General features: G+C 44.0%; 1 protein-coding gene across 5 annotated transcripts in view; it reads left to right on the forward strand.

Annotated features, from left to right (window-relative positions):
* Positions 1-22,269, forward strand: part of LOC133617291 (phosphatidylinositol-3-phosphate phosphatase MTMR7-like) — a 72,990-nt gene that overhangs the window by 21,920 nt on the left and 28,801 nt on the right. For all 5 annotated transcript variants that reach the window (XR_009816969.2, XR_009816968.2, XM_061977218.2 and 2 more), the window contains exons 2-7: positions 11,891-12,016; positions 12,737-12,899; positions 13,215-13,372; positions 15,259-15,387; positions 15,468-15,602; positions 15,707-15,839. Coding sequence is in view for 3 of the 5 variants with exons in the window: in XM_061977218.2 (XP_061833202.2) it covers positions 11,891-12,016; positions 12,737-12,899; positions 13,215-13,372; positions 15,259-15,387; positions 15,468-15,602; positions 15,707-15,839 (844 nt within the window). In the remaining 2 variants the exon portion in view is untranslated. The remainder of the gene's footprint in view (positions 1-11,890; positions 12,017-12,736; positions 12,900-13,214; positions 13,373-15,258; positions 15,388-15,467; positions 15,603-15,706; positions 15,840-22,269) is intronic.

A 22,269-nucleotide genomic window follows, 5' to 3' on the forward strand; every position in this document is an offset into this window, starting at 1 on the left:
ACAACACACTCAATCCCACAGCCCAAAGTACCGTTCACCTCCCCAAAGTTCATACAGCACATATATTTCCCCAAAGTCCCCAAAGTTACATACGTGACATGCACATAGCGGCACGCACGTACGGGCAAGCGATCAAATGTTTGGAAGCCGCAGCTGCATGCGTACTCACGGTACCGCGTCTGCGCATCCAACTCAAAGTCCTCCTGGTAAGAGTCTCTGTTGTCCCAGTTCTCCACAGGCCAATGGTAAAGCTTGACTGTCATCTTCCGGGAATGTAAACAATGAAACACCGGCTGTGTTTGTGTTGCTGGAGCCGGCCGCAATACACCGCTTCCCACCTACAGCTTTCTTCTTTGCTGTCTCCATTGTTCATTGAACAAATTGCGAAAGATTCACCAACACAGATGTCCAGAATACTGTGGAATTTTGCGATGAAAACAGACGACTTAATAGCTGGCCACCATGCTGTCCCAAAATGTCCTCCACAATCCGTGACATCACGCGCTGACGTCATCATACCGAGACGATTTCAGCAGGATATTTCTCGCAAAATTTAAAATTGCACTTTAGTATTGGCATGTGTTGCAATGTTAAGATTTCATCATTGATATATAAACTATCAGACTGCGTGGTCGGTAGTAGTGGCTTTCAGTAGGCCTTTAAGCCGTTATTCACAACATTGGTTATGCCTGATTAAATTTTTTTGCCGCTCCTTAATGGAACGATCCGGTCCAATTTACGCGAGATATCTGATTATAAGTGTTGGTCCATAACTCTGTTTCTTAATCGTTAAATTGGTGACTACTGCTCAGTACTGCCAGAATTATATATATATATATATATATATGTCTTAATAAGGTTATCCAAAAAATAGTGCTCGATACCGTAGTAGAGCGCAATATATGTATGTGTGGGAAAAAAAATCACAAGACTATTTCATCTCTACAGGCCTGTTTCATGAGGGGGGGTTTCCCTCAATCATCAGGAGATTTTAATGGGAGCATTCACATACCATGGTTTATATAGGGCACAGAGTGGGTGGGTACAGGCTGGCGTAGGGGCGTGGTGATTGGCTCATGTGTTATACCTAGGAGGTGTTTCCGTCTGTGGCGGCATGCTGTTACAATTTCGCTGCGCTTGTTGAGGGATGACAGGTCTGGACGGTAAATAATAAACAGTTTCTCTTTCAAGCATAGGTTGCATCTTTTATTACCACTATTGTAAGGTGTGCTGGATGCAAGAATTTGCCATGTTATTGAATATTCAACATTATTGTCTTTGAGGTCCCAAATGTGTTTGCTGAGTTCTGTGGTATTCCGCAGGTTTTGGTTCCTGAAAGAAGCCTTGTGGTTGTTCCATCTGGTTTTGAATTCTCCCTCGGTTAATCCTACATATGTGTCGGATGTGTTAATGTCCTTGCGTATTACCTTAGATTGGTAGACAACTGATGTTTGTAAGCACCCCCCGTTGAGAGGGCAATCAGGTTTCTTTCGACAGTTACAGCCTTTGTTGGTTTTGGAGTCGCTCTGTCCGGGGGCCGACGGCTCATTTGCAATTGTTTTGTTGTGGTTTGAGATGATTTGTCGTATATTGTTCATACAGCTGTAGCTCAATTTAATGTTGTTCTTGTTGAATACTTTTCTTAGGGTGTTGTCTTTGGGAAAGTGTTTGTCAATCAGATTGAGGAATTTGTGTCCAATGTTAGTTGAGACGTTTTTGCTGTATGGGGGGTTGTACCAGATGATGTCGTTTCGTTTTCTGTTCTTTTTTGGTGAGGGTGAAATTGTATCCGCTTTCGAAGCGGATACAATTTCACCCTCACCTATGAACCATTAACACATCCGACACATATGTAGGATTAACCGAGGGAGAATTCAAACCCAGATGGAACAATCACAAGGCTTCTTTCAGGAACCAAAACCTGCGAAATACCACAGAACTCAGCAAACACATTTGGGACCTCAAAGACAATAATGTTGAATATTCAATAACATGGCAAATTCTTGCATCCAGCACACCTTACAATAGTGGTAATAAAAGATGCAACCTATGCTTGAAAGAGAAACTGTTTATTATTTACCGTCCAGACCTGTCATCCCTCAACAAGCGCAGCGAAATTGTAACAGCATGCCGCCACAGACGGAAACACCTCCTAGGTAACACATGAGCCAATCACCACGCCCCTACGCCAGCCTGTACCCACCCACTCTGTGCCCTATATAAACCATGGTATGTGAATGCTCCCATTAAAATCTCCTGATGATTGAGGGAAACCCCCCCTCATGAAACAGGCCTGTAGAGATGAAATAGTCTTGTGATTTTTTTCCCCACACATATATATATATATATATATATATATATATATATATATATATATATATATATATATATATATATATATAAATACACAGAGTACAGGCCAAAAGTTTAGACACACCTTCTCATTCAATGAGTTTTCTTTATTTTCATGACTATTTACATTGTAGATTGTCACTGAAGGCATCACAACTATGAATGAACACATGTGGAGTTATGTACTTAACAAAAAAAGGTGAAATAACTGAAAACATGTTTTATATTCTAGTTTCTTCAAAATAGCCACCCTTTGCTCTGATTACCTTTTCACACACTCTTGGCATTCTCTCGATGAACTTCAAGAGGTAGTTATCTGAAATGGTTTTCACTTCACAGGTGTGCTTGAAGCTCACCGAAAGAGTGCCAAGAGTGTGCAAAGCAGGATATAATCTCATTATACATACGACTCACTGAACAATTTTTGTTCAAATCTGTTCCTGACAAGTTCATACACTTAGGTGCTGACACACTGTTACTTTGCACTAGAGATGCGCGGTTTGCGGACACAACCGCGGAGTACGCGGATTATCCGCGGGTCGGGCGGTTGAAATAAAAAAAAATTAGATTTTATCCGCGGGTCGGGTCAGGCGGTTGAAATTTAAAAAAATTAGATTTTAAATAGATTCAGGCGGGTGGCAGTTAAACCAATTGGTAAATATATATACATAGTTAAATGTTGTTACCCACATACGAAAAACGAGCAGGCACCTGCAGCATATGCCACAACAGAAGAAGAAAAAAAAAAAGAGATGGACACTTTTACGGAGCGGAGAAGGGACGCCTCACCGGGGTACGGGACCGAGGCCCCTTCCCCCGAGAGGGCCCCACCGGGAGCCGTAGCTGAGGTGATCCGCGAGAAGGGCCCGACGCACGTCCAGGGTCACCACCGCGCCCACCGCACCAACACCCCGCCTCGTCCGCCTTCGCCGCGGCCGGCGTCACGCGCAGCAGGTAAGCAGCTTACCTGCCCGCCACCCCCGTGGCCGGGGGCTCGTAACAGGGGTCACTCCGCGCGCTCCGCCCGCGCAGCTTACCTGCCCGCCACCCCCGTTGCCGGGGGCGCGTAACAGGGGTCACTCCGCGCGCAGTGCTCTCACGAAAGGGGTGGGGCTCACCCTGGTGAGCCGAGTGGGCCACTTTTGGTAAGCAGAACTGGCGCTGCGGGATGAACCGAACGCCGGGTTAAGGCGCCCGATGCCGACGCTCATCAGACCCCAGAAAAGGTGTTGGTTGATATAGACAGCAGGACGGTGGCCATGGAAGTCGGAACCCGCTAAGGAGTGTGTAACAACCCACCTGCCGAATCAACTAGCCCTGAAAATGGATGGCGCTGGAGCGTCGGGCCCATACCCGGCCGTCGCCGGCAGCGAGAGCCGCGAGGGCTAGGCCGCGACGAGTAGGATGGCCGCCGCGGTGCGCGCTGAAGCCTCGGGCGCAAGCCCGGGTGGAGCCGCCGCGGGTGCGAGGGACATCGCACCTCCACGCGCTTGGAGGTGCGCTCAGCGCGGCTCCCAGATGATTGCGCACTGGTGTGCGTCTGGGCCGTGACAGCGTGGCACGCATTGAATGTCTCTGCTGCATTGGATCAGTCTCCTTTCTTTAACAGGCAAAAGCTTTATAACCTCACTAATGCCTTGCATCGTCTATATTAGATATATAACAACGGGCGGGTGCGGTTTTGATTAAATGTTAGTTCGGATGGTTGACGACTTCTGTGATGTGGTTGCGGATGAAATAATTGCCTATCCGCGCATCTCTACTTTGCACTAATTCAAAGTGAAACTGCACTGTCTTTTCAATAGATACCATATTTGAAAAATTTGAGCTAGAAAAACACTGGTTGTCATTAAGAGGTGATTGTAGGTCCCTCAGCCAAACCAGTTGACAGCCAATTTTTATTGTTTTTTCCATTATTTGTTCGACATTCTCACTGATCTTGGAACAAAATCCCTGTGAACAACATGGATCTACTAATCCAGTTGACTGAAATGTATTCACACTGCTTCACTTTTTTCACATTTTGGTTTGTCAGACTCACAGCCTTACTAGAAATGTTTATAAATTATTCTCTAGATTACAGTACACACAACCCCTAATAACTTGAAAAAAACATGTTTTAAGATGTGCAAATGCATTGCTGTATCTATAAATTCAAATTAATATTTTAATATTTAATACTTTCTGCTTCAAAGGAATTGCGGGCAGAATCATGGAGTTGGTCAGTATAAACGGAAGCTAGTGTTGAATGTAAAATATCCCAAAAATCAACATGAATGGGACAGAAATGCTGTCATCGTAAGGAAAAGGAACGCTTGTCTAAGGAAATCATCATGGGTCCTGGACCGCTCATTCCAAACTCAGGCATGTGATTTATCCGTCTAAAGTCGGAATTCCGTCTTTTTTAATCTCAGAAAGAAAAAAAAATTACTCCCGTTTTTCCGTTTTTTTTCCGACCCTAAATCAAGATTCGAGACGTAGTTTATATTACGGCGTTGTTGATTGGTCGATATGTTCCTTGTGACCAATCAGGACATCTGTTATGAATGATGACGTTAAGAACGTCATCATTCATAATGGTTATTACCGCCATTTTCCATATGTAAACGATGTCGGTTCTCGAGAGAAAGGACGCTTTACGAGTAAAAGAAATTGATAAACATGTCAAAAATAAGTTTCGATGGGACTGGATGGAAAGGGAAATCACTGATACTGTTGGGAAGAAGGAAGTTACGACTTTGTTCGGTGATTTTATTCGGAAAATCGATCGTCCCGGAAAGGTTTTGTGCACGCGGTGTCATGATAATATTGACGAGGTTTCAAGGCTTTGGAAGTACATGCGAAACGCCCAAAACATGTGAAACAACTTAAAGCAAGGTATGTTCTATTAATGATGTTTTCATGTCTTTAAACACTAAAATATTTTCTTCAAATGGTGCTGTCTTTGTTAATTTTAGCATGTTAAATTGGTGAAAAACCAGGAGCTTCGGGGGGCGTCACCCCCCTTGTCCCCCACCAGGGCACCGCCCTGGACCTGGCTGGGGGCCTTCGTCCCTCAGACCCCCGGAAATTTTTTCAGTCTTTTTCATTGTGGTCAAATCACATGCTTGCAAACTAAACAAATGTCGAAACGATATGGCCTAAAAAAAAGATTTCACAAAAAATTAGATTTGTGATATTTTTCTGATCGTTTTTCCCTACTTTTTAAAGAAACCAATAAATACAAATGTCAGAAACCATTCAAAATTAATTTAGCTTTTATTTGATCAAAAACTAGTTGTTTGAATTGACACTGCACCTTACTTTCAGCAAAATATTTTTTTTATAAAGTTTTTTTTTTTGTTGAACTTTTGCACTTTTTTTTAGAATAATTTTCAAGAAACTATATGTTGAGCTTAGGCATGTCCGATAATGGCTTTTTGCCGATATTCCGATATTGTCCAACTCTTTAATTATCGATACCGATATCAACCGATATATACAGTCGTAGAATTAACACATTATTATGCCTAATTTGGACAACCAGGTATGGTGAAGATAAGGTACTTTTTAAAAAAATTAATAAAATAAAATAAGATAAATAAATTAAAAAACATTTCTTGAATAAAAAAGAAAGTAAAACAATATAAAAACAGTTACATATAAACTAGTAATTAATGAAAATTAGTAAAATTAACTGTTAAAGGTTAGTACTATTAGTGGACCAGCAGCACACACAATCATGTGTGCTTACGGACTGTATCCCTGCAGACTGTATTGATATATATTGATATTAGGGATGTCCCGATCCAGGTTTTTGCACTTCCGATCTAATACCGATATTGTTTTTGCATTTCCGATCCGATACCGATACTGACCGATACCGATACTGACCGATACTGGCCTATCCGAGCATGTATTAAAGTTTAAAGTTATTTAGCCTACTTAGTTGTCAGAATCATGTTGAAAAGGGTTTTAGTACTCTTGATAACAACTAGCCAGCTGAATTAGGGGAGTTTGAATAATACACAATGGTTGGTAACAAGAAACTGACCTGTTTATTCAAGGATAAACACAAAATAGCCTTTTTTTAATATTGCGATATTTTAAGGCCATAATGCGATACACGATATATATCTCGATATTTTGCCTTAGCCTTGAATGAACACTTGATGCATATAATCACATCAGTATGATGATTCTATGTGTTTTGATTGATTGATTGAGACTTTTATTAGTAGGTTGCACAGTGAAGTACATATTCCGTACAATTGACCACTAAATGGTAACACCCCAATAAGTTTTTCAACTTGTTTAAGTCGGGGTCCACTTAAATTGATTCATGATACAGATATATACTATCAGATATATACTATCATCATAATACAGTCATCACACAAGATAATCACATTGAATTATTTACATTATTTATAATCCGGGGTGTGGTGGGGGGCGCCGGATGTAAGTGTCAAAAAGACAGCCAAAAGAGTTTGATATGAGAATAAATCTAAAGTTAAAATATAGGGTCCGTGTGTCGAAAATTGTTATGCGCTTATTTTTTTATTTGAGTTTGTGCGTGGCATAGATTTGCTATGCGCAGAGGACGCTTAAACGGTGCGCAATTGCACAGGCGAGCACCTTAGAGGGAGCATTGCTCGCACGGCTGCGCTAGCATCACAGCTAACGTTAGCCTTGCTGCTACCTCTCTGCTCGGGGAGGACGTATACGTATGTGACGTATGACGTGACAGTATGTGACGTATGTCGTGACAGTATGTGACGTGTGTAAGAAGGTGCACTTGCTGTCTGTGAGAGGGAGACACAGGAAAGAGTGAGAAGAGCCTGTCATGTAATGCCAGCAGCTAAAAGCAACTGCGTGAGAATTCACAGACCTGTGGATGTGTTGAAGGTGTGCTGGAAAATGCGGACCGGAAATTACGGAGCAGCAGAAAAGTGGAATGTATTATTTAAATCGGTGCGTTGGAAAACACGGACCGGAGTTTTTTTTTTAAACTGGATCTGGATCGGCATTTTCCCATGCCTTGCCGATACGCAATTTTTGGCAAATATCGGCAGCCTGATACGATCCAAATATCGGATTGGGACATCCCTAATTGATATACAGGTAAAAGCCAGTAAATTAGAATATTTTGAAAAACTTAATTTATTTCAGTAATTGCATTCAAAAGGTGTAACTTGTACATTATATTTATTCATTGCACACAGACTGATGCATTCAAATGTTTATTTCATTTAATTTTGATGATTTGAAGTGGCAACAAATGAAAATCCAAAATTCCGTGTGTCACAAAATTAGAATATTACTTAAGGCTAATACAAAAAAGGGATTTTTAGAAATGTTGGCCAACTGAAAAGTATGAAAATGAAAAATATGAGCATGTGCAATACTCAATACTTGGTTGGAGCTCCTTTTGCCTCAATTACGGCGTTAATGCGGCGTGGCATGGAGTCGATGAGTTTCTGGCACTGCTCAGGTGTTATGAGAGCCCAGGTTGCTCTGATAGTGGCCTTCAACTCTTCTGCGTTTTTGGGTCTGGCATTCTGCATCTTCCTTTTCACAATACCCCACAGATTTTCTATGGGGCAAAGGTCAGGGGAGTTGGCGGGCCAATTTAGAACAGAAATACCATGGTCCGTAAACCAGGCACGGGTAGATTTTGCGCTGTGCAGGCGCCAAGTCCTGTTGGAACTTGAAATCTCCATCTCCACAGAGCAGGTCAGCAGCAGGAAGCATGAAGTGCTCTAAAACTTGCTGGTAGACGGCTGCGTTGACCCTGGATCTCAGGAAACAGAGTGGACCGACACCAGCAGATGACATGGCACCCCAAACCATCACTGATGGTGGAAACTTTACACTAGACTTCAGGCAACGTGGATCCTGTGCCTCTCCTGTCTTCCTCCAGACTCTGGGACCTCGATTTCCAAAGGAAATGCAAAATTTGCATGGTTGGGTGATGGTTTGGGGTGCCATGTCATCTGCTGGCAGTAGATGACATGGATCTCAGGAAACAGAGTGGACCGACACCAGCAGATGACATGGCACCCCAAACCATCACCCAACCATGCAAATTTTGCATTTCCTTTGGAAATCGAGGTCCCAGAGTCTGGAGGAAGACAGGAGAGGCACAGGATCCACGTTGCCTGAAGTCTAGTGTAAAGTTTCCACCATCAGTGATGGTTTGGGGTGCCATGTCATCTGCTGGTGTCGGTCCACTCTGTTTCCTGAGCTCCAGGGTCAACGCAGCCGTCTACCAGCAAGTTTTAGAGCACTTCATGCTTCTTGCTGCTGACCTGCTCTATGGAGATGGAGATTTCAAGTTCCAACAGGACTTGGCGCCTGCACACAGCGCAAAATCTACCCGTGCCTGGTTTACGGACCATGGTATTTCTGTTCTAAATTGGCCCGCCAACTCCCCTGACCTTAGCCCCATAGAAAATCTGTGGGGTATTGTGAAAAGGAAGATCCAGAATGCCAGACCCAAAAACGCAGAAGAGTTGAAGGCCACTATCAGAGCAACCTGGGCTCTCATAACACCTGAGCAGTGCCAGAAACTCATCGACTCCATGCCACGCCGCATTAACGCAGTAATTGAGGCAAAAGGAGCTCCAACCAAGTATTGAGTATTGTACATGCTCATATTTTTCATTTTCATACTTTTCAGTTGGCCAACATTTCTAAAAATCCCTTTTTTGTATTAGCCTTAAGTAATATTCTAATTTTGTGACACACGGAATTTTGGATTTTCATTTGTTGCCACTTCAAATCATCAAAATTAAATGAAATAAACATTTGAATGCATCAGTCTGTGTGCAATGAATAAATATAATGTACAAGTTACACCTTTTGAATGCAATTACTGAAATAAATCAAGTTTTTCAAAATATTCTAATTTACTGGCTTTTACCTGTGTGTGTGTGTATATATATATAGATCTGTTGTGTAGGACTAGATTTTACAATCCCCTAATGCATACTTGAGACACCTATGCGACTTTGTGGGATGGTCAAGTGAGTGAAGGCATCCTCTGGGTTATCAAGTGGGCAACCCCCTTCCTCAGTGTTTCGCTGATAGGCCCACGACACCTCCAGAGGGTTCAGCAGTGAGTCCCAGCGTCCCAGGATCACTCCCTAGATGCCATCACTCACTTGAAAGCCCAGGTGGAGTCCCTTCGCTTGACCCACAGCCACTGACTCCCCTTTTCAGCGGCTTTTGAGAGGTCTTTCACTGCCTGCCGGTGGGCCTTCCCTCGCACTCCCATTTCCCTGAGGAGCCTGGATGTTGAGGTGGCCACGAACCCTCTGCAGCCTACTTCCACTGGGCGTACCCTCGCTTTCCAGCCTTGTTGTTGCGCATCGGCTGCAAGCTCAGTGTACCTCAACTTCTTGCGCTCGTAGGCCTCCTCCATTGCACTCTCCCAGGGCATCGTGAGCTCTATGATGTACACGAGCCTGAGCGAAGCTGACCACAGAACAAGATCTGGCCGCAGGTTGGTGGACGCAATCTCAACTGGGAAGCAGAGTCTCTGGCCCAGGTCTGCCAGCAGTTTCCAGTCCCGTGCCCCGCCTAACTGTCCGGTGTCTGGTCTTGTGGGGGTGAGGATGGCTTGACCCTCGCCCTCCCGGACAAATGTTGTTGCTTGCCAACGGGATGACGGGGGAGGAAGGGCATTGACACTTGTCCGTCGACTTTCCAGCACTGCTGCAAGACACTTTAGCACCTGGTTGTGCCGCCAGGTGTAACGGCCTTGGGTGAGGCTGGTCTTGCAGCCCACCAGGATGTGCTTCAGTGTTGCTGGACTCGGACACAGAGGGCATGTGGGGTCTTCACCATACCACTGGCTGAGGTTTTTTGGAGAAGGCAGGACATTGTAGGCAGCCCTGATGGTAAAGCTTGCCCTAAATGCCTCCATCTCCCACAGCTCTTTCCAGGAGATCTTCCTCTTCTCTACTCCTTCCCATGTCATCCACTGCCCTTGTTTTATATATATATATATATATATATATATATATATATATATATATATATATATATATATATATTACACACACACAATATATATATGTATATATATATATATATATATATTACACACACACACACATATATATATATATATATATATATATATATATATATATATATATATATATATATATGTATATGTGTATATATATATATATATGTATATATATATATATATATATATATATATATGTATGTGATTGTGTATGTATATATATGTGTATGTATGTGTGTGTGTGCATATATATATATATATGTATGTATGTGTGTGTATATAAATACATGTGTGTGTGTATACCTGTATATATGTATGTATATATGTATACGTGTGTGTGTGTGTGTGTGTGTGTGTATAAAAACATGTGTGTTTATGTATATATATATATACAGTATGTATGTGTGTATATATATATATATATATATATATATGTATATATATATATGTATATATATAATCAGTCCCATTCATGTTGATTTTTGGGATATTATACATACATATATATACATAATATATATATATATATATGGGTCAAATGCAGAGAATAATTTCGTGTGTGACAATCATTGGCGCTTTAACTTTAACTTTAACTTAATATACACACACAGCCCGGGCCCCGGCCAAATTGTTTCAACCCAAGAAACCCCCGAGTCAAAAAGTTTGGGGACACCTGGTCTACACGTATCTCTTATATGTGACTGCCATCATGTTGCAGTCTACACGTATCTCTTATTTGTGTCTGCCATCTACTGGTCACGCTTATCATTTCACCATGTATCAAAAAAAATAGCATCGAGGTTGGTAAGCACAACCACAATTATTCCGTACATTAGACGCACCGTGTAATAAGGTGTACTGTCGAGTTTTGAGAAAAGCAAAGGATTTTAATTGCGTCTTATAGTCCGAAAAATACGGTAATGATTATATACAGCATTTACCTTGGAAAGCAACATTCTGCGGTATCTCATTCGAGTTGCTGCTTCGTCAAAAACACCACCAGCAGCTACTCCATATTTTCATGGATGCATGTCAGCCGTTAGGGTATTATCTATTCGACTCATTCTGCTTCGATATGGTGCAGACCATCAGTGCTACGCTCAAACTGCTCCACCAAGTCAACCACACACGTTTTTCATAATTTATTTTCTTCAATTCAAAGAATATTATCCACTTATTCTGTCCTTCATACTCACTTTCTTTGTTCTTATGGTTGGAAAATCCGAGTTATGTCCATTTCTAATTATAGGAAATGCGAGTGATAGCGAGTAAGACCAGATGTTTTGGTGTTTTTGGGAGGCTCGTAACCCAAATTTTTGCCTGTAACCTAAAGCATAACAAATAGAGGAAGAACTGGTATCCCCAAAAACTTCTAGGATGCAGTATTTGTATCCACTGTACTACCAGACAAGACATTTTCTAAAGCTATTAATTGGATGACGGTTCAAGACTTGAGTTTTAAAAAAAACTTTAAAAAAAAGCTATTCCCTGACTTTGTGCGTTTGTGTGTACTTTTTTAAGGTGGAAAATGTGCATCTTTTGGATCGTTCTCTGGGCCAGAGAAAGGCCAGAGTTGGGACACTCTACCTTTCTGCGACACACACCATGTTTATGGAGAAGCACCCTGAGGCATCCAAGGAAATCTGGGTAAAACGTTTGTAAAGTATTGCTCCCATGACCTGCGAGTACTGTACTACATTTAATTCAGGGTTTGTAATTGCTTTGTCTCTCTTACGCTTAAAAGTCTTAAAAGTCTCTCTTACGCTTAAAAAGGAACTGCCCTTTTTGGGGGGGGAATTTTGACTTATCATTCACAATCCTTATGTGATACAAGCACACATATGTTTTCCTTTTTTAAGCATTTTAACTAGTAAATACAGTACAGGCCAAAAGTGTTGACACACCTTCTCATTTCAATGTGTTTTCGTTATTTTCATGACTATTCACCTTGTAGATTGTCACTGAAGGCATCAAAACTATGACAGCTGTGAGGTGAAAACCATTTCAGGTGACTACCTCTTGAAGCTCATCGAGAGAATGCCAAGAGTGTGCAAAGCAGTAATCAGAGCAAAGGGTGGCTATTTTGAAGAAACTAGAATATAAAACATGTTTTCAGTTATTTCACCTTTTTTTGTTAAGTGCATAACTCCACATGTGTTCATTCATAGTTTTGATGCCTTCAGTGACAATCTACAATGTAAATAGTCATGAAAATAAAGAAAACCCATTGAATGAGAAGGTGTGTCCAAACTTTTGGCCTGTGCTGGTCTTGGGCACTACGCGCTGGAGCTGGCTCTCGGACCTCAGATATTCATCAAAACGGTAATAATTAGGAAAGTACATGTAAGAAATGTGTATGTGTTTCAGGTATTGCACAGCATGGTGAGTAGTGTGGAGAGGTTGCCTACCACCCCAGCAGGTAGTCACCTTATCCTGCATTGCAAAGACTTCAGGATCTTCCAGCTTCTGATTCCGCAGGAGAAAGACTGTTTCGATATCCATTCCTCATTGTTGAGGTTGTCACGACCAGGTTTGTTCATATTTGAGGGGCTAAATCTCTGTTTGCATTGTCACCAACATTGTTTCATGAAGGGGGGAAAATGGTATTCCATACTTGTATCCATACATTTTTTTTATTTAAAAGAGATTAATTGTTATTTTGTAATTCACACCTGATACATGTGGAATGAAGCAGGAACAATTTTTTATTTTTTTTTGACACAACAAACCAAAATACTCTCAATCTACACAATTTAAAGAATTAAACATAATATTATTTGTAAAAAAAAAATTACAAAAATTTGCAATATTAGAAGAAAAAAAAGTGCATATTTTCTCTTTTCAGAAAAGTACAGTGAGCTGTACTGTCTGTCCTCTAATCCCAATGTGAACAAGGAAGAAAGGGAAGAGTCATGGAACTTCATAGACCTCATGGCTGACTACAAAAGAATGGGTGTTCCTAATAACCTGTGGCTTGCTACAGCAGCCAACAGCGAATACAGGGTCAGTTGGTTTACTTGTAATAGATTTACATTAAAACCAGCATCGCTACCGTTATGGTGACATTGCAATGTGTACATTAATACTGTTCAATTTGTTTCACATGAGTCATCAGTGAATATGTACAAAACCCAAAACCAGTGAAGTTGGCACTTAAATGGTAATTAAAAACAGAATACAATGATTCGCTAATCCTTCTCAACCTATATTCAATTGAATAGACTGCAAAGACAAGATACTTAACGTCCAAACTGGAAAACGTTGTTATTTTTTGCAAATTTTAGCTCATTTGTAATTTGATGCCTGCAACATGTTTCAAAAAAGCTGGCACGAGTGGCAAAAAAGACTGAGAAAGTTTAGCAACGCTCATCAAACACTTATTTGGAACAGCCCACAGGTGAACAGGCTAATTGGGAACAGGTGGGTGCCATGATTGGGTATAAAAGCAGCTTCCATGAAATGTTCAGTCATTCACAAACAAGGATGGGGCGAGGGTCACCACTTTGTGAACAAATGCGTGAGCAAATTGTCCCAACAGTTTAAGAACAACATTTCTCAACCAGCTATTGCAAGGAATTTAGGGATGTCACCATTTACGGTCTGTAATATCATCAAAATGTTCAGAGAATCTGGAGAAATCACTGCACGTAAGCGATGATATTACGGACCTTCGATCCCTCAGGCGGTACTGCATCAAAAAGCGACATCAGTGTGTAAAGGATATCACCACATGGGCTCAGGAACACTTCAGAAAACCACTGTCAGTAACTACAGTTTGTTGCTACATCTGTAAGTGCAAGTTAAAACTGTACTATACTTGAGGCGGTATAGCTCGGTTGGTAGAGTGGCCGTGCCAGCAACTTGAGGGTTGCAGGTTCGATCCCCGCTTCCGCCATCCTAGTCACTGCCGTTGTGTCCTTGGGCAAGACACTTTACCCACCTGCTCCCAGTGCCACCCACACTGGTTTAAATGTAACTTAGATATTGGGTTTCACTATGTAAAGCGCTTTGAGTCACTAGAGAAAAAGCGCTATATAAATAAAATTCACTTCACTTCACACACACTATGCAAAGCCAAAGCCATTTATCAACAACACCCAGAAACGCCGCCGGCTTCGCTGGGCCCGAGCTCATTTAAGATGGACTGCTGCAAAGTGGAAAAGTGTTCTGTGGTCTGATGAGTCCACATGTCAAATTGTTTTTGGACACTGTGGACGTCGTGTCCTCCGAACCAAAAAGGAAAAGAACCATCCGGATTGTTATAGGCACAAAGTTCAAAAGCCAGCATATGTGATGGTATGGGGGTGTATTAGTGCCCAAGACATGGGTAACTTACACATCTGTGAAGGCACTATTAATGCTGAAAGGTACATACAGGTTTTGGAGCAACATATGTTGCCATCCAAGCAACGTTATCATGGACGCCCCTGCTTATTTCAGCAAGACAATGCCAAGCCACGTGTTACAACAGCGTGGCTTCATAGTAAAAGAGTGCGGGTACTAGACTGGCCTGCCTGTAGTCCAAACCTGTCTCCCATTGAAAGGAAAGGCCATGTAACACAGTGGTAAAAATTCCCCTGTGCCAACTTTTTTGCAATATGTTGCTGCCATTCAATTCTAAGTTAATGATTATTTGCAAAAAAAAATGTTAATTTCTCACTTCGAACATTAAGTATCTTTGTCTTTGCAGTCTATTCAATTGAATATAAGTTGAAAATGATTTGCAAATCATTGTATTCTGTTTTTATTCACGAATCAACTTCACTGGTTTTGGGTTTTGTACAACAATGAGAACATGCAACAAACAACCTTGGAGCATTTTCACCATGAGTCAGCTGAATGGAAAAAAGAGAATGCTTATTTCTCTATGTGTATACGTCTCATCCCAGATATGTGAAACATATCCCTCGGAGCTGTTTGTTCCCAAGTCTGCCACACCCACAGTCATTGTGGGCAGCTCAAGGTTCAGGAGCCGAGGACGATTTCCCGCTCTGACATACTTTCACCAAGACACTCTGGTCAGTCTTTCAGACATGCATAGGTTACTAGGTCTGTAATATTGACGGTACATCTGTTGGCGGTTTTTGTCGCCCTTCAGGCGGCAGTTTGCAGGTGCAGTCAGCCTTTGTCAGGCTTTAGTGGACGCTGTCAGGAGGATGAGATGATACTGCAAGCTGTGATGAAATCCAACCCCGGCAGTGACTACATTTATGTGGTAGACACAAGACCGAAGGTAAAGCCTCTGTACTCACAGAAGCACTGTTTCGGAGAGAAATAGCGACAGGAAATACATTGTAATACTGCTATTGCATTGTATTTGTCTATAAATGTGTCCAGCTGAATGCCATGGCGAACAGAGCTGCTGGTAAAGGTTATGAGAACGAGGACCACTACACCAACATCAAGCTGCACTTCATTGGCATAGAAAACATTCATGTGATGAGGAACAGCCAGCAGAAAATTATTGATGGTAAATATGATTTTGTGTTTCCTAGGGGTGTAACGGAACACAAAAATTTTGGTTCGGTGAATACTTGCCAACCCTCCCGGATTTTCCGGGAGACTCCCTAAATTCAGCGCCTCTCCCGAAAACCTCCCGGGACAAATTTTCTCCCGAAAATCTCCCGAAATTCAGGCGGAGCTGGAGGCCACGCCCCCTCCAGCTCCATGCGGACCCGAGTAATATGTCACATTTTTGTGTTGATTTATTTATTTTATTTTGTGGTTTGAATTCGTTTTTGGAGCTGTCATTACACATTTATCAGTATTCACATTGGTCAGTAGGGAGCAGGAGGGCGTTTCTTCCCAATTGAATGCTATCACCTGCAGACCGGAAGTGTCTTGTCATTCTGATGAGCGCGACCAGTCTGTGAACAATTGAAACGTCCTGTGTGCTTTTTCCTCCTGTATAACAGGTTAGTTTTGGTGAATCAACTCACTGAATAATATCCATGTGATCTTTATAAGTTTAAGTACACATTCTGATGGTGGAGCCTAACTCTAAAGTGTTTGTGAGTTGTAGTTTGTATTTGTGAATGAATCCAGTGTACAGCTGCAGTAATCAATACAAAAAGGCGACGTGAGTGCGCAATGTTTATATAGGAACTTCTGATCCTAATTCAGACTCCCAAATTAGAGCTCCCGTTTTCTTATTGATTTTAAAATGTATATTTGTATAATGTGTGTGTTCTGAAATAGTGACAGAGAATAGAACAAGGATGGACAATTCAACCCTTAACTCAACAATGAGTAGATGAGTGTTATGTGTGTGTATATGTGTAAATAAATGAACACTGAAATTCAAGTATTTCTTTTATTTATATATATATATATATATATGTGTGTAATAAAATATATATATATAGCTATAATTCACTGAAAGTCAAGTATTTCTTATATATATATCTTAACCACGCCCCCCACCCCCCACCTCCCGAAATCGGAGGTCTCAAGGTTGGCAAGTATGGTTCGGTGCGTACCTCGGTTTAGAGGTCACGGTTCGGTTAATTTTCGGTACAGTAAGAAAACAACAAAATATACATTTTTTGGTTATTTATTTACCAAATTTGTAATCAATGGCTTTATCCTTTTAACATTGGGAACACTATAATAATTTTGCCCACGTTAATCAACATTAAACTGCCTCAAGTTGTTGCTCAGATTAAATAAAATGACAAAACTTTTCTTCTACATATAAAAAGTGCAACATTAAAGGGGAACATTATCACAATTTCAGAAGGGTTAAAACCATTAAAAATCAGTTCCCAGTGGCTTATTTTATTTTTCGAAGTTTTTTTCAAAATTTTATCCATCACGCAATATCCCTAAAAAAAGCTTTAAAGTGCCTGATTTTAACCATCGTTATATACACCCGTCCATTTTCCTGTGACGTCACACAGTGATGCCAACACAAACAAACATGGCGGATAGAACAGCAAGTTATAGCGACATTAGCTCGGATTCAGACTCGGATTTCAGCGGCTTAAGCGATTCAACAGATTACGCATGTATTGAAACGGATGGTTGTAGTGTGGAGGCAGGTAGCGAAAACGAAATTGAAGAAGAAACTGAAGCTATTGAGCCATATCGGTTTGAACCGTATGCAAGCGAAACCGACGAAAACGACACGACAGCTAGCGTCACGGGAGAAAGCGAGGACGAATTCGGCGATCGCCTTCTAACCAACGATTGGTATGTGTTTGTTTGGCATTAAAGGAAACTAACAACTATGAACTAGGTTTACAGCATATGAAATACATTTGGCAACAACATGCACTTTGAGTGCAGACAGCCCAGTTTTCATCAATTAATATATTCTGTAGACATACCCTCATCCGCTCTCTTTTCCAGAAAGCTGATCTGTCCAGTCCAGTTGGAAATGCATCTGCTTTGAGTGTCGCAGGATATCCACACATTCTTGCCATCTCTGTCGTAGCATAGCTTTCGTCGGTAAAGTGTGCGGAACAAACGTCCAATTTCTTGCCACTTTCGCATCTTTGGGCCACTGGTGCAACTTGAATCCGTCCCTGTTCGTGTTGTTACACCCTCCGACAACACACCGACGAGGCATGATGTCTCCAAGGTACGGAAAACAGTCGAAAAAACGGAAAATAACAGAGCTGATTTGACTCGGTGTTTGTAATGTGTTTGAGAAAATGGCGGATTGCTTCCCGAGAGCGAATATTAGAAAGGCGTTTAATTCGCCAAAATTCAAGGGACGGTATAGCTCGGTTGGTAGAGCGGCCGTGCCATCAACTTGAGGGTCGCAGGTTCGATCCCCGCTTCCGCCATCCTAGTCACTGCCGTTGTGTCCTTGGGCAAGACACTTTACCCACCTGCTCCCAGTGCCACCCACACTGGTTTAAATGTAACTTAGATATTGGGTTTCACAATGTAAAGCGCTTTGAGTCACTTGAGAAAAAGCGCTATATAAATATAATTCACTTCACTTCACTTCACTTCACTTCACTTCACCTATTTAGAGTTCGGAAATCGGTTAAAAAAAAATATGGTCTTTTTTCTGCAACATCAAGGTATATATTGACGCTTACATAGGTCTGGTGATAATGTTCCCCTTTAAACAGTTTCAAGTCAACTAATCATGCTTAATTTATTACAACATTTGGGAAGCTTGTAGTTGATTAATTATGTAAATGTTATATTTTTATCAACATGTGATAGCAGGGACCCTGCCATTCAAAACTAGGCTGCTCCATTACGAATGATTAATGTAACTATAGCTGAAAAATTAGTACAATAGCAATAGGAGAGACTATTCATCCCTGAACCCCATGGAGTTGATGTAGGCTTTATGATGCAGTTACATCATTACCGTAATTTCCGGACTATAAGGCGCACCTGACTATAAGCCGCACCAGCTAAATTTAGGGGAAAATACAGATTGCTCCATATATAAGCCGCACCCGACTATAAGCCGCAGGGGCAGCAGCTTAAGCAGGGAAGCCCAGACTTCCCTCTCTCCAGCCACTTCGTCCAGCTCCTCCCGGGGGATCCCGAGGCGTTCCCAGGCCAGCCGGGAGAGATAGTCTTCCCAGCGTGTCCTGGGTCTTCCCCGTGGCCTCCTACCGTTCGGACGTGCCCGAAACACCTTTCTAGGGAGGCGTTCGGGTGGCATCCTGACCAGATGCCCGAACCACCTCATCTGGCTCCTCTCGATGTGGAGGAGCAGCGGCTTTACTTTGAGCTCCCCCCGAATGACAGAGCTTCTCACCCTATCTCTAAGGGAGAGCCCCGCCACTCGGCGGAGGAAACTCATTTCGGCCGCTTGTACCCGTGATCTTGTCCTTTTGGTCATGACCCAAAGCTCATGACCATAGGTGAGGATGGGAACGTAGATCGACCGGTAAATCGAGAGCTTTGCCTTCCGGCTCAGCTCCTTCTTCACCACAACGGATCGATACAGCGTCCGCATTACTGAAGACGCCGCACCGAGCCGCCTGTCGATCTCACGATCCACTCTTCCCCCACTCGTGAACAAGACTCCGAGGTACTTGAACTCCTCCACTTGGGGCAAGATCTCCTCCCCAACCCGGAGATGGCACTCCACCCTTTTCCGGGAGAGAACCATGGACTCGGACTTGGAGGTGCTGATTCCCATCCCAGTCGCTTCACACTCGGCTGCGAACCGATCCAGTGAGAGCTGAAGATCTTGGCCGGAGGAAGCCATCAGGACCACATCATCTGCAAATAGCAGTGACCTAATCCTGCAGCCACCAAACCAGATCCCCTCAACGCCCTGACTGCGCCTAGAAATTCTGTCCATAAAGGTTATGAACAGAATCGGTGACAAAGGGCAGCCTTGGCGGAGTCCAACCCTCACTGGAAACATGTCCGACTTACTGCCGGCAATGCAGACCAAGTTCTGACACTGATTATACAGGGAGCGAACTGCCACAATAAGACAGTCCGTTACCCCATACTCTCTGAGCACTCCCCACAGGACTTCCCGGGGTACACGGTCGAATGCCTTCTCCAAGTCCACAAAGCACATGTAGACTGGTTGGGCAAACTCCCATGCACCCTCAAGGACCCTGCCGAGAGTATAGAGCTGGTCCACAGTTCCACGACCAGGACGAAAACCACACTGTTCCTCCTGAATCCGAGGTTCGACTATCCGGCGTAGCCTCCTCTCCAGTACACCTGAATAGACCTTACCGGGAAGGCTGAGGAGTGTGATCCCACGATAGTTGGAACACACCCTCCGGTTCCCCTTCTTAAAGAGAGGAACCACCACCCCGGTCTGCCAATCCAGAGGTACCGCCCCCGATGTCCACGCGATGTTGCAGAGTCTTGTCAACCAAGACAGCCCCACAACATCCAGAGCCTTAAGGAACTCCGGGCGGATCTCATCCACCCCCGGGGCCTTGCCACCGAGGAGCTTTTTAACTACCTCGGCAACCTCAGCCCCAGAAATAGGAGAGCCCACCACAGATTCCCCAGGCCCTGCTTCCTCATAGGAAGACGTGCTGTTAGGATTGAGGAGGTCTTCGAAGCATTCCCTCCACCGATCCACAACATCCGCAGTCGAGGTCAGCAGAGCACCATCCCCACCATACACGGTGTTGACACTGCACTGCTTCCCCTTCCTGAGGCGGCGGATGGTGGTCCAGAATTGCTTCGAAGCCGTCCGGAAGTCTTTTTCCATGGCCTCCCCGAACTCCTCCCATGTCCGAGTTTTTGCCTCCGCGACCGCTGAAGCCGCACACCGCTTGGCCTGTCGGTACCTGTCTGCTGCCTCAGGAGTCCCATGAGCCAAAAGAACCCGATAGGACTCCTTCTTCAGCCTGACAGCATCCCTCACCGCCGGCGTCCACCAACGGGTTCTAGGATTACCGCCACGACAGGCACCAACTACCTTGCGGCCACAGCTCCAATCGGCCGCCTCGACAATAGAGGTACGGAACATTGTCCACTCGGACTCAATGTCCAGCACCTCCCTCGTGACATGTTCAAAGTTCTTCCAGAGGTGGGAATTGAAACTCTCTCTGACAGGAGACTCTGCCAGGCGTTCCCAGCAAACCCTCACAATGCGGTTGGGCCTGCCAGGTCTGTCCGGCATCCTCCCCCACCATCGCAGCCAACTCACCACCAGGTGGTGATCGGTAGAAAGTTCCGCCCCTCTCTTCACCCGAGTGTCCAAAACATGAGACCGCAAATCCGATGACACAACTACAAAGTCGATCATGGAACTGCGGCTTAGGGTGTCCTGGTGCCAAGTGCACATATGGACACCCTTATGTTTGAACATGGTGTTTGTTATCGACAATCTGTGACGAGCACAAAAGTCCAATAACAGAACACCACTCGGGTTCAGATCCGGGCGGCCATTCTTCCCAATCACACCTCTCCAGGTTTCACTGTCGCTGCCAACATGAGCGTTGAAGTCCCCCAGTAGAACGAGGGAATCACCCGGGGGAGCACTCTCCAGTACTCCCTCGAGTGAATCCAAAAAGGGTGGGTAATCTGAGCTGCCGTTTGGCGCGTAAGCGCAAACAACAGTCAGGACCCGTCCCCCCACCCGAAGGCGGAGGGAGGCTACCCTCTCGTCCACCGGGTTGAACTCCAACGTGCAGGCTTTGAGCCGAGGGGCAACAAGAATTGCCACCCCAGCCCGTCGCCTCTCACTGCCGGCAATGCCAGAGTGGAAGAGAGTCCAGCCCCTCTCAAGAGAAGTGGTTCCAGAGCCCTTGCTGTGCGTCGAAGTGAGTCCGACTATATCTAGCCGGAACTTCTCCACCTCACGCACTAGCTCAGGCTTTTTCCCCCCCAGCGAAGTGACGTTCCACAACCCAAGAGCCAGCTTATGTAGCCGAGGATCGGACCGCCAAGTGCCCTGCCCTCGGCTGCCGCCCAGCTCACACTGTACCCGACCTCTATGGCCCCTGCTATGGGTGGTGAGCCCATTGGAGGGGGGACCCACGTTGCCTCTTCGGGCTGTGCCCGGCCGGGCCCCATGGGGACAGGCGCGGCCACCAGGCGCTCGCCATCGTGCCCCACCTCCGGGCCTGGCTCCAGAGGGGGGCCCCGGTGACCCGCGTCCGGGCGAGGGAAATCTGGGTCCTTTGTTTGTGTTCTTCATCGAGGTCTTCGAGCTGCTCTTTGTCTGATCCCTCACCTAGGACCAGTTTGCCTTGGGAGACCCTACCAAGGGGCATAGAAACCCCCGGACAACATAGCTCCTAGGATCATTGGGACACGCAAACTCCTCTACCACGGTAAGGTGGCAGCTCAGAGAGGAGAGAAACTCTTCATTTGACATAATGTCCTTTTTTGCTGCTTCAACACAGCTCAATCAACACAGAAAATGGTAAAGTGAAATAACAGACAGACAGGGCTTTGCTGTCCGTAACACACACACACACACCGCAAAATGAGCTAAC

Source organism: Nerophis lumbriciformis, linkage group LG16, assembly GCF_033978685.3.
Source record: "Nerophis lumbriciformis linkage group LG16, RoL_Nlum_v2.1, whole genome shotgun sequence".
NCBI classification, from domain to species: Eukaryota; Metazoa; Chordata; class Actinopteri; order Syngnathiformes; family Syngnathidae; genus Nerophis; species Nerophis lumbriciformis.